Below are 12,873 nucleotides of genomic sequence, written 5' to 3'. Positions count from 1 at the left end.
ATTTTTTTAAATTTTGTGATTTTGAACTTGTCATGACATTTCTGGCAGGAAGTTTTTTATTTTCTTTGGCCGATTAAGAAGTAAATGAGAATATTGGACTTAAAAACTTACTGGTAAGAAAAAGAAAAAAAAAAGATATTCTTTTGAAACAAAGAAAAGTAAAACATATAAATTTAAAGGTGGGACCCTTCCAACGTGACTCGAACCTGGACCTACTAAGTGAGCAACCTTCACTTGTCTTCAAAACTATCAATTTTAGATTCTCAGGGAGGAGTGCAAAATGCCTGAATTAGGAGTTCGTTTTATTATTGGTCATGTAAATTTTCAAAAAGAAATGAGGGCAAAAGTTTGCAACATTTTAATTTTGATTCTATAATCCATGTTGTCGGAGAGAAGATTAAGGGAAGCGCCGACGAGAAAAGAGTTGCATTGTATATGGAAATCCAAGGTTGTAAATGGATTCGAGTGCCATTCAATTGCCTCATTCGTGATCCTTTTGATAGGTAATAAAAAAGCTATTCTGAACAGAGAGCTGCCTTCGCTTTTGGAGTTCTTTCGTTTGAAATTCTACTCTAATCTCTCTCTAGCGATTCAGCTCCTCAAGTTCGACGTTGCAGCAACAACTGATGCTTCTATGTGAAAATCTGTAGTTTGCGACCATGTATATAGCTCAGAGAATGTGCAGCTTCAACAATTTTGCATATTCGTCATTTGATTGATTATTAGTTTATAAATTAGACTTTGAAGGAGAGCCTTGGCGCATCCAGTAAGAAAGCTACCATACGTGACCAGGTGAGGTCAAAGTTCGAGTCGTGGAAACACCCTCTCGTAGAAATGCAGGGTAAGACTACGTACAATAGACCCTTGTGGTCCGGCCCTTTTCCGAACCCCACGCGTAGCAGAAGCTTAGTGCACCGGGCTGCCCTTTAGTATAAATAGCAGCTCTTTTTCTTATTTAAATACCTGAGACAATGCAGTTTCAAGTTTCACCATTTTGTTTCTTAAACAGCTAACAATGGACAAAGATGCTAGTGCAAATTTTAGAGGAGAAATAAAAGCAATCTTCCAAAAGCAAAGTACTTCTAAATTCTGAATCATGGATCCTTCACAAATCACTTTACCTCCAATTGCTGTAAATCTGTCTATTACTTGTTAAATGCTATGTCTTTAACCTCTATGGATGAGAAAACACAAAAAAAACATGCAACAGTATAATGCAGTGGGATGGAAACGGAGGAGATCATAATTCCTTTGAATATATATGTGTTCCTCTTAAGTTTGTAATAGAGTGCACACCAGATGTTCAAACATGATAACTTTCCACCATGTCTCATTCTCTTCATGTCATCGACTTCTCTGCCTAAAAAAATAGAAATCTTGAAATAGAATTATCATTTTCCCACTTGGCAGTCCTTTTACCGTAGCTCGAGTCTTGTTAAAATTTACCAAAAAAGAAGCACTGGATTAGTATCGTCTCGGGGAATTAACTTCAGCTTCTGGATTAAAAATTAGCAGTAGTACTCCCAATCCAGACAATTCTTAAGGGGAAATCTTTACCCAAATCTTCAGTAATCAAAGAAAAGGGTTCCAAAGACATTTGTCTTTAGTAAACTTCACCTTCTTGATGATCTTCAAAAACTTGATCAAAGGATCCTTCCATAACTGAGTTATCAAACGCCACCAAGCTCCAAGGTTCTGTAATAAAGTTGACAGTTATTAACCGGCAGACAACTTACCTTTCCAAATAACACTTTAGTACATCATAATTACCTAACACACTGGAGGAAAGATGACATCAATGAACGATCATTATTTTGCTCCTAATGCAATGTTAACTTACTAGGAAAATAGTTTGCAGTTCAGTCTATCTCAAAGTAAGCTAGCGATAATAAATTTGGGTATCTACCACCTGATCAAATTTAAGATGATGCAGAATTAGAAATTAAAAGAAACATCAGCAGTATAACCAAGAAAAGGTCAAAGAGAAGGAATAACCTTTTTCAATTAGTGGGATATGGAGAGTCCCCTGTCACCCTATGTGGTTGGGTTTTTCCAAAGCAACACCTGCCTGAATTTGGAGAGCGAAAGGGAGATGAGATAAGTACCATTCACTAATATGCCTAGATGAACATTTAAAGGTTACAAGTACTCTGGAGATCAAGGCACAAGGTTAAGGAGACTTGAGAAATAGTAGTATCACGAACAGGTTCAAATCATATGCCCGGTACAACAGATGAATCTTCTATTGAAGAGCAACCTTACTAAGAATCTCGTGTACCAAACCAATTTCATGCCTGTAAATGGTAGATATTGTCGGTATCAACTTTACCAGAATTTGAGTAAGACCAATTAAGAAATTTTGGGGGAAAAAGAAAAGAGAAGAGCTTTCTTCCTTCATTGGGCACTTCATGTTCTAGTTTAATTAAGACAGTTTTTAGCCAAAAGTGTACCTTATATAACCTATGGGAGTAGGCCTATTTTGGTCCTTCAAATATAACCTTGAGCATCTTCAGCCCTTAAATTTGCTAAAGGGGCACCTTTGATCCAACTAACAGAATAGACTTAAAAACTAACGATGACAACCAAAAACACTACTAGAAACATGGCAAAAACCACTTTTGAACCACTAATGGTCCTAGTTTAATTAAGATGAAACCAAATTGTATTCTCAAATAAAGCATCCCATGTAGATATAAAAAAAATAAAAAATAATAAGATTCACATAAATAAAGAAGTCAAAAGATAAAGTGTACCTAGACAAAAATAGGGAGCAACGCCGAACACTGAGGCTTTATGTCCTCACTTGTACTTCAAAAGAAGCAGAGTTCGGTATAACCATGTGAGTAGGGCAAGAGCTCCTCCACCGCAATTCTTGAGCTTGAACAACTCATGTTCCTCGATCTACTGCGTACTGACTCAACTTCGGCCAAAAACACACTGAAAACAGGTCTATGATCTGAAAATCTAGATTCCCCGCGGACATAAGACAACTGTTGGAGACCCCCTCCGTGCCACAAAATTCGATCACACCTTCAGATGGAGATTGCAAAAATTAGTTCTAGACTTGTAGATAATCCTCCAGTAGATATTGTAACAACCTGTGTAGTGATTTTAGATTGAGAATAAGTATTCTTTTTGATAGTCAAAGAAAAATCCTTACCATGCAGGCGTTCGGCGCTTGTCCTTTGGTTGCATGTCATCAACAGAATACCTATCTGAATTCCTAGAATATTTATATGTTGGTGGGAAATATATCTTTCCTTCTTTCCATCCCACAAAAACTCGACCACGTCTCTGTTCTATCCTCAGCTGTCAAGGAAACAGAAAACAAGATCAGTTGATTATTGTCCTATGACATTATCAAACTGAAATAAATTCCAGGATGGATGTGGGAAAAAAACACAAGATTGCAGGGAGACCTGGTCATTTCCCAACAATGCTCTCCAGTTTTGCATCTCAACAAGTGCTTTTGCAGAACGATAAGAGAGTGCAATCCGATAGTTCAGATCCCCAAGCCAAATAACTCGGCTGAAGAGAATTGGGTAATCATCAGAAAATGGATATCTCAGACGAAACAAATTTAACATGACGTGATCATGGTTTTACATGGAAACAACTATATTAAACTCAAGTCTTTCCATCATTTTCATTTTTCAATTATTTTCACGAAACAGTTATTCCAGAAAGTAAACAGTCAGCCATCTTACTCGTGCTCAAGAATAGTTTCTGGTGACTTCTCTTCACTGACACCACTAACTTGTGGAAATCTTGTTTTCTTTAGGATGTCCATGACATCAGAGTTTCTGCGCAACTCATCACCCTCTTTCTGACCAGAGGTTAAGTGAGTGCAGACAAAGCAAAAACTTGTTTGATGCAACTGCATACTGATTGAGATAGATCCCTGCAAAACCAAGCATGGGGTTGTACATTATGCCAAGTTTTTCTCTTCTAAGTCAATATGCGGATATCTCCCAAATCAGCCAAAAAATAACCAAGTGCTTGTCCACTCAGAATTAGGGATAATTACATTTTTGGACTGCTTAAAAGAACAATAGCCAGCAAATGTATAGGTTTTGTATATTAAGTATGAATAAACATATAATATACATATTATATACAAGAAATATACATATGATATACATAATCAGTGTATAGATCTTGTATATTTTGGCTAGCGCCCGTAATTAATTTAGACTGACGGGCCAAAAATGAAAAAATCCCTCAAAATTACCTTATTCCTAAGGTACCCCATCAACCCTCTGCCAACACATGATATTTTCAAATTTCGAACATGTTCCCTCAAATCACTCCGCACCCATACGGTAAGAAAAATGCCAACCATTTGTTTACTTGCTGCTAAAGAGTACGTTGAATTTCTGGGCAATCTGTAACCGTCTTCTCCATTTGTGACGGGTGAAAACAAAACGGTAGGTGAATCCTCAGGTCCATAATCATCATCTAACGAGCCCCATCTGGAGAAATCACTTGGCCTTTGTCCACAGGAATAGTCACTAAGCCTATGACCCGATGAATAATCACTTGGCCTGTGAAAAGAGGTATAGTCACTTGGCCTCAGCTCCCTATTAGGATCAAAATCACTAGACCTATGTCCAAAAATTAATCGATCACAAACACTGTATCGTCCATCCAGGCGAGGTTGCGAGATGGATGGATCATTTTCCATGGTCCTGCACTGAGGTGTCTGGAATGACCGACGATGAGAGATGGACGATGACTTATATCTACTTGAACCCTCAAAGTCAGCATTCCACTCGGCAATTGGATCTGGAACAACAGGCGAACAAGTGTAGCAACCATTACCTCCACTAGTGCCAGGACCGTTATTTAATGTCTCCCCAATCAAAGCAATCCACTTTTTGGCAGGGCCATTGTCTTCGGCTCCCAGAATATTACCTGCATTTAATGGAACTATTTCCTGAAATCTGAAAATGTAACAATGAATAATGGTTCAGTCAACTGTGATAAATGACAATATTTGTAAAAGAATAGATGAGATTCAAATCTTAGAGCTCATACCCGAGCACATAAATGTCTGCAGGGGGCGAAGAATGAAGCCATTCATCTAGATTTAAATTGTTCGGTGGTGATTCTCCACCCAGATTCCATGTAGATACAAAGAGTCTGAGGCAATAAGAAATAAAAGTGAAAAACACTCATGTTGTGGAGTTGTGACTATGACTATAAAGGAAAAAGAAACAATATCTACTGGATTTATCAAGAAGGCAAACCTATAATTTTGTACATTTATAATCTTAGGGCGATCAAGATCAACACTCTCCCGTGGGAGATGCTCCATACCCCTGATTGATTTTTCTGCTCATTTGAGAGGGCAGAGAGACTAGAATTAACTTAAGGCACTCCATAAGAGTTTCTTAAATATGATATAGGTACTATAAGGATTTAGAATATTAACCGTGCAACTAACCTGTTTTACTCTTCTTGATAGTGCAATGCTCCCGCTCAGATATGCTTGTACTCCACTCATAATCTCCTAAAGAAGGGAAGATCAACATTAGTTCCCTGTTAAAGAGTTAGTGAAATTGGTAAAAAACAATCATAACTCCCACAATTTTTACAAATTACAAAATTAGGAATGATTGTGTCTAACTTTATCTTTAGGAGAGAGAGCCATCAATTTCTGCTGGAGGTAAAGATTAGTGAATAAATACAATTTCAATAATTTCTAGGAATTTTATCATAACCCTTGAATTTCATATTATGAGACAAAACCTTCACTAATCACCATAAACATGTGCTAGACAAAATATGAGAATCTGGATTCCTTCACTCCCCAAACAAACAAATAAACAAACAAGAATAAAAGGGGAAACAAACAAGGAGTATAATTAGATGCTAACCTCCACAGACAAATTCATCAGATTGGAATTCCTCAGTTTTGCCCTTAAACCATTTCCTAACCAACTTTCTTGACCAGGACAACTTCAACAATCAAAGTGGAAAATGTCAGCAAACTAATAATTGAGTTACATAAATTCAAAACACCAAAATTGCATTTTTCAAGAAATGAAAGCAAAAGGAGAAAAGGGGTATTCACTATTCACCTTGCTTTTCTTGGAATACTCATCCCTCATTGCATCACTTATCCTTCATGCACCTCTAACAAATTCTGAATTATATTCAAGGTCACCCCAATAAAATTAAAATCTAGAAAGTCTTCAGCTTCTTCTTGCTACTTCAATTTTCTGATGAACTGTTGTATTGTAAATGAACCAAATAACATAAAAAAGATAGCAGCAACTTTAGAATGACCAAACAAGATTCCAGTTTTCCAGCTGTTTGGGTATCTCTATTACACGACAAGATTGTTTCTTTTTTGGTAAATTCACTAATCAGATATATGCCTTATGGTATTTACACACGTACACAGTATATAGGAGAAGAAAAGGACAACACAAAGACCAAGAAGAGTAAGACAACACAAAGATCAAGGAGAGACAACAACCACTTTAAGTTTAGCAGAACACACCAAAAGATAGAGAAGAAATTAAAAAGAGAAAGTAACAAAGCCTCGTTTTTAGCAACAATAAAGTACCGAATTTGAGCAGAATAAAGTGCAAGCTATCCCCTTATATTACGAGCCCAAGACTTTTATATTTAAAAATAAATTTTTAAAATCAAAATAATCCATTGAAAAAAAAAATCAAAATAGGCTTTACGCACAGAATATGTGCATAAAAGGACCAAAGTGTACATTTCCACTTAAGTTCTTTTACGCACATATTTTGCAAAATATCAAATCCACTTTGTTTTTTGAAAATCACTCAAAATTAAGTTTTTTTCGTACTTTGACCGAAAATTAGTCACGTTTCTAAACTCTGTAATATAAATATTTTATATAGAACTTCGCATACAATAATGAAGCCATTACATCGTATACATATATGTTTGGATCGTCGTTTTAGGGGTTGTAAAGTGCTCCGAAGTAAGTTTGGACATTTGTTATCTTTAAGTTTTTTGTCGTACTTTGACCAAAAATTAGTCACGTTTCAAAACGTATAATATAAATATTTTATATAGAACTTAATATTTTTTAGCGTACAATAATGTATTTCATTACATCAAGTATACATATATGTTTGGATCGTCGTTTTAGGGTTGTAAAGTCTTCTAAGTAAGTTTGGAAACTTAGTTGTTATCTTTAAGTTTTTTTTCGTACTTTGACCGAAGATTAGTCACGTTTCAAAACGTCGGAATATAAGTATTTTATATAGAACTTAATATATTTTTTAGCGTACAATAGTGTCGGCTCATTACATCAGGTATACATATATGTTTGGATCGTCGTTTCAGGGGGTTGTAAAGTGCTCCGAAGTAAGTTTGGGAACTTGTTATTTTTAGGTTTTTTTTCCGTATTGAACCAGAAATAACATATAAACAATTTAATTTAGATTTATCATAAACTGAATAATGAGGGTGGTGGGGTTGTCCTTAGGCCTTAGGAGATTGTGTATTTGTAAATAAAATGTACATTTTATGTTAATATTATATATATTTTTGGGTATTATTTTTTTAATGATGATTAGTTATTTTAGTATTTATTATCGATTAATAATAACTCGTGCGACGTCTTAGATTAATTAAAACCCTATAAAATATGAAAAAAAACTTAAAGATAACAAGTTTCCAAACTTACTTGAAAGACTTTACAACCCCTAAACGACGATCCAAACATATATGTATACCGATGAATGAGCCGACATTATTGTATGCTAAAAAAGATATTAAATTCTATATAAAATATTTATATTCTGACGTTTTGAAACGTGACTAATCTTCGGTCAAAGTACGAAAAAAAACTTAAAGATAACAAGTTTCCAAACTTACTTCGGAACACTTTACAACCGCTAAAACGACGATCCAAACATATATGTATACCTGATGTAATGAGCCGACATTATTGTACGCTAAAAAATATTAAGTTCTATATAAAATATTTATATATCTTCGGTCAAAGTACGAAAAAAAAACTTAAAGATGACAATTCAGTTTCCAAACTTACTTGCGCACTTTACAACCCCTAAAACGATGATCTAAACATATATGTATACCTGATGTAATGAGCCGACATTATTGTACGCTAAAAAAGATATTAAGTTCTATATAAAATATTTATATTCTGGAGTTTAGAAACGTGACTAATCTTCGATCAAAGTACGAAAAAAATTTATTTTGAGTGATTTTCAAAGAACAAAGGCTGGATTTCAGTGCTTTTACGCACAGAATCTATGCGTAAAAGAACTTAAGTGTAAATGTACACTTTGGTCCTTTTATGCACATATTCTGTGCGTAAAGCCTATTTTGGTTTCTTTTTTTTTTTTTAATGGGTTATTTTGGTTCCAAAAATTTATTTTTGGGTTACAAAAGTCTTGGGTCCCTTATATTACTCCTCGCATAATAAGTATTACTTTAGCCGATGCAATGTAAAATTTTATCAAATTACCCTTATATAATAAAAATAAATTACTTTTATCTTTTGATTAGAGCCTGCACAAGAAGTAAACCTTTTGACATTGGGAATCCAATAATACTAAGTTATTATGTGGCTTTTCCAATCATCATTTAGATATTACTTTATTATCTAAGGATAGAATTGGAAAATACTAATCAATTTATGTCTTAGTTTTTTAAGATGACACTTATTATGACATAATTTATTTTTTAGCTAAGCTAACACTTATTACGGGACAGAGGGAGTGTATGTTCACTATCACGCGCACCCTGTCACTCACACCACACTCACACCACAGGACTGTTTTTATTTCTTTTTCTATTTGTCCTATTTTAGAAATAATTTAATCTAAATTTTCTGTTTTAATTTTATAGTCATATTCATGACAATAAGTCTAAAAATAATTCTTTCTAAATTTTATATTCAATCAAATATCTTTAGATAAAATGAAATAAAAAAAATGTTTGTCAGTACACAATCATGTCATTAAAAAGAAAATAAAAAATTATAAAAATTTACTATCTTTAAAAAAAATTAATGTTGTTATGAGTGTCACATAAAATGGAGCGATGAATTATTATCTTTTAAACTTATCATTATAAACAAACTTATCCAAGCAAATCACTTTACATTAATAATATTAAAAGATATTAAAAGAATCATACTTCTTCTCACATGTAACACTCATCCCTTTTAAATCAGTTCAAAAGAATAATATTATACTATATTTACAAACATTTAATTTTAAACTTTTAAGTTTATTCTTATTTTTAAATTCGTGTTCAGTCAAGTACCCTGCATAAATTATATGATGGAACAAGTATTACTTTGCAGTATACATCAAAGTAAAACTGTTTTTTTTTTTTTTAATAAAAAATATTCCAAAACCCAAGGCTGGCCATAATTGTGATGATTCGAACCATAAAACGACCTGGTCAGCTGCTAAGATTCGATAATCGTCAAAGTTGGACGGCGGAAGATTCTTTACATGCAAAATTTCTTCTACATTTGGTCTCGTAATTAAATTGCAACCAAAGTTCAATAAAGCAGTTATAGGCGGCGACTAAAGATAAAGGAAACGTGATTGCTGTTCCAAATGTAGAAACAATAACTTTATAAGATAATTTACGGTCACATATTTATATAAAGGGAAAAGGGTTAAATATACCCCTCTAATTTATTTTGATATTTAAATGTATATTCCGTTAGTCAAAATAGATAAATAAACCCCTTCCGTTAGCCAAAGTAGATAAATATACCCTTCCGATAAGAAAGTACACAAATATACCTCTCAGTCGACAGAATCCCCAATTTCACCATTAATTACCCGATTTAACTTAAAAAAAACTCATGCCTGACCGGCAAATTAAATTCTTTCCACCCAAATATACCCACCACCAGTACAACCGACCCAACACAACCACCACGACCACTTCCACCACCACAACCGGTAAATTCTTCATAACCATCTTTAACCACAACCCCAGTTGTTTTGTGTCTAAAATTTCAAGAGATTGTTGATTTTTAGTTTTTAGTTTTTAGATTGGAGGACCGATGTTTAGAAAGGAGGCTTGTGGCAGGGATTTTCTAGCCTTTTTGAGCCTAAAGCTTTCATTTTTATTGATTTTAATGTTGCTAGCTACTGAGGTCAAATGATCTTTTTTGTTTTGTTCAGTGATGTCCGAGGACATGGTTAAGGATGGTTATGAAGAATTTACTAGTTGTAGTTGTGTTGGGTCAGTTGTAGCGATAGTGGGTATATTTGGGTGGAAATAATTTAATTTGCGGGTCGGGGAGGGTCGGGCATGGTTTTTTTTAAAAGTTAAATCGGATAATTAATGGTGGAATCGGGATTCATTAACCGAGGGTATATTTTGTACTTTTCTTAACGGAAGTGTGTATTTATCTACTTTAACTAACGAAAAGGGTATATTTATCTACTTTGACTAACGGAGGGTATATTTAACTATTAAATTAAAGTAGAGGGGTATATTTGACCCTTTTCCCTTATATAAATCTTGTTTTGGACCACACATTTTAAAAGTTTTCATTTTTTTAAACTCCGTACCAAGTCAAATAATGCCACATAAATTGAAACGGATTTTCAATTTACGGGACATTTTCTTTTTAATCGATCAATGTAAATGACGCATTATTATATTTAGTGACAACATTTAACTTTAATCATCTCATTTTGTTCCTAAGATGATTTATAGTCACAAAAATATTTATATTTCGCTCTCAATTTATGTGATACTTTTCGCTTTTTGAGATTCAAACTGAATGAATTTTGACCAACATTTTAATACGTATTTTTTCACCAAACTCATATGAGAAAAATTGCAACTTATAGTATTTTTTATGTAGTCGTCAAATATATAAATTTTTATCTTAAAAATTCAATTTAGCTTCAAAGTTTAGGTAAATTGACTCTCGAAAAGCAAAAAGTATCACTCAAATTGGGACGGCGGGAGTAGCTTATTACAGATTACAAGTTTCAAAATTCTTTCCTTTTATTTTTAAGCTTCGTGTCCAGTCAAACCCCTTAAGTAAATTAGGACGGAGAGAATAATAATTATTGTTTGTACGTTAGTTCAATTTTATTAATTAATAGCCTCTTGCTTTTCGAGTTTCTTGTGTATTAGGCCTTAAAAGCTGTGCAAGGAATGTTTTAGAGAAGGTATATCGATTGTTTATGAATTACTCCATGAAGTAAGCAACTTGTCACCCTGTTCTCTTATTTACCTCTATTACAATGGATGGTCTGGATGGGACCGTCAATAGGTAGTAAAAATTAAAAGAAAAGCAAAAGATAAAGTTTTATGATGAGCTTGAACCATGCGGCCGCATGCACCACCTGAAGTTAGGTGAAACGAACATGCAAACTTTAATCAGGCTAAAATATTTAGAATGCTTGTCTAATCATATTGTTCTGTCGCAGTTTAGGGTATCAAATCAAAATCAAATAAACATGAAATCATCCCATATAGTACCCCATTCCTTCGATAGTGAAAAATACAGGATAAAGTATGATCCCATAAATATATCCAAATTTAGTTAAGTAATTAACCTTTAAAAACTAATAAAAGGGACTAAAATGACAATCATAATAATATCATCTCTGTTAATAATCTAATCGATGTAGTCACCAGACATAATTACCCTACATACCTCGTCCATTTTTGTGTGATCTTAACCTCGGATTGATAACAATTAACAATCAATCATCTTTTCAAAATTTTTTTAGCTAAACGTAATTATAATATGTTCTTAAAAATCTTTAGAAAAAAACTAATCGTTGGAATAGTACATTAGGAAAAAAGATTAAGATAAGGTTCATTTTCTCAAAGTACGTTCTTCAATAATGAACAAGAAGATACTGAAAAATATAAGCATGGTGACAAACAGAGAGAAGTAGCAAAGGAACATTATGCATTGAGAAGACTCATTCTTTTGTATATCAACAGACATGGTACTTTCAAGGGGCTGGTATACTGTTATCGTTACTTTAATGCATTTCAAAGTATTCGTGGTCAATGTGATTGAATAATTTGAGGCTGAGAATATAGTTAAAGTCCCATTAGAGGAATTAAGGGTAGCTGTCTGAATTTAAGTTGTTGTGGTCCTTTCGTTCATTGCATCCTTCTCATAGAAACAGCCAAATTTGTGGGGATGCTTGCAAGTACTCTAACGTCGAGTTGGAAAATCTTGTGGATTTGGAGCTCTCCTTAGGAATGTTACATCATATTAAATAAAGAAGAAGAAGAAGAAGAAGAAGAAATGGGCTCACATTTCAATTTCTATCTTCCTTGTTATGGTGAGGGCTGAGGAAGAACGAAGTGTCTCACATCATATTGGACTCTGTACTTTAGGCGGTTTACTAGACGAAACAGTGGGTTCAGAATTTAAATTTGATAGCTTAACTTTTAATTATTTTATAACTGAATCAGTTGCACTCTTTATATTTGGCTCAACATTTGAAATTCGTTTAAATTCTAATATTTGTTTTACACATATATTGATTTTGCACGGTGAAAATGCCAATTAAATCCATTGATCAAACTCATAATCTGTCCGTCTTTGCCATCACAGGGTCCCAGCTTCTTCAGCTTTGGGTACAATTATTGAAATTGTATATATATATATATATATATATATATATATATATATATATATATATATATATATATATATATATATATATTTTTTTTTTTTTTTGCAACTTATAGACGCAAACTAAAATTCTATAAGAAAACGTTAGACCATGATCTAGTGTTGGGCTAAATTCGTATAACACAGCTGGGCCAATGCCGCTAGGACATGTGGCAAAAGGGATAAGTCAAGGATGAGTCAGCACACATCTTCACTGGAGGTGGCTTCAT

The 12,873-nt window shown here is 33.7% G+C and overlaps 1 protein-coding gene across 7 annotated transcripts; it reads right to left on the bottom strand.

Annotated features, from left to right (window-relative positions):
* Positions 1-1,222: 1,222 nt before the first annotated feature.
* On the bottom strand, positions 1,223-6,577 carry LOC132051802 (type IV inositol polyphosphate 5-phosphatase 7-like). 7 transcript variants are annotated; one of them, XM_059443013.1, is made up of 14 exons: positions 6,084-6,577; positions 5,880-5,961; positions 5,447-5,512; positions 5,250-5,334; positions 5,038-5,142; positions 4,232-4,943; positions 3,708-3,901; positions 3,420-3,528; positions 3,161-3,309; positions 2,754-3,030; positions 2,205-2,294; positions 1,996-2,068; positions 1,841-1,909; positions 1,223-1,695 (listed from the first exon to the last, which is right to left on the bottom strand). In XM_059443013.1, the coding sequence occupies exons 1-10, from the start codon at positions 6,111-6,113 to the stop codon at positions 2,811-2,813; spliced, it is 1,752 nt and encodes a 583-aa protein (XP_059298996.1). In that variant the 5' UTR covers positions 6,114-6,577; the 3' UTR covers positions 1,223-1,695; positions 1,841-1,909; positions 1,996-2,068; positions 2,205-2,294; positions 2,754-2,810. The 7 variants fall into 7 exon arrangements, with proteins under 7 accessions (XP_059298996.1, XP_059298997.1, XP_059298993.1 ...); XM_059443014.1 differs by having other exon boundaries at positions 1,771-1,909; positions 1,996-2,294; XM_059443010.1 differs by having other exon boundaries at positions 1,996-2,294.
* Positions 6,578-12,873: the final 6,296 nt, after the last annotated feature.

The sequence above is a fragment of the Lycium ferocissimum genome, chromosome 4 (assembly GCF_029784015.1).
Source record: "Lycium ferocissimum isolate CSIRO_LF1 chromosome 4, AGI_CSIRO_Lferr_CH_V1, whole genome shotgun sequence".
Classification (NCBI taxonomy): domain Eukaryota; kingdom Viridiplantae; phylum Streptophyta; class Magnoliopsida; order Solanales; family Solanaceae; genus Lycium; species Lycium ferocissimum.
Note: the sequence above shows the minus strand (reverse complement) of the source record. Positions and strands in the feature narration are given on the sequence as shown.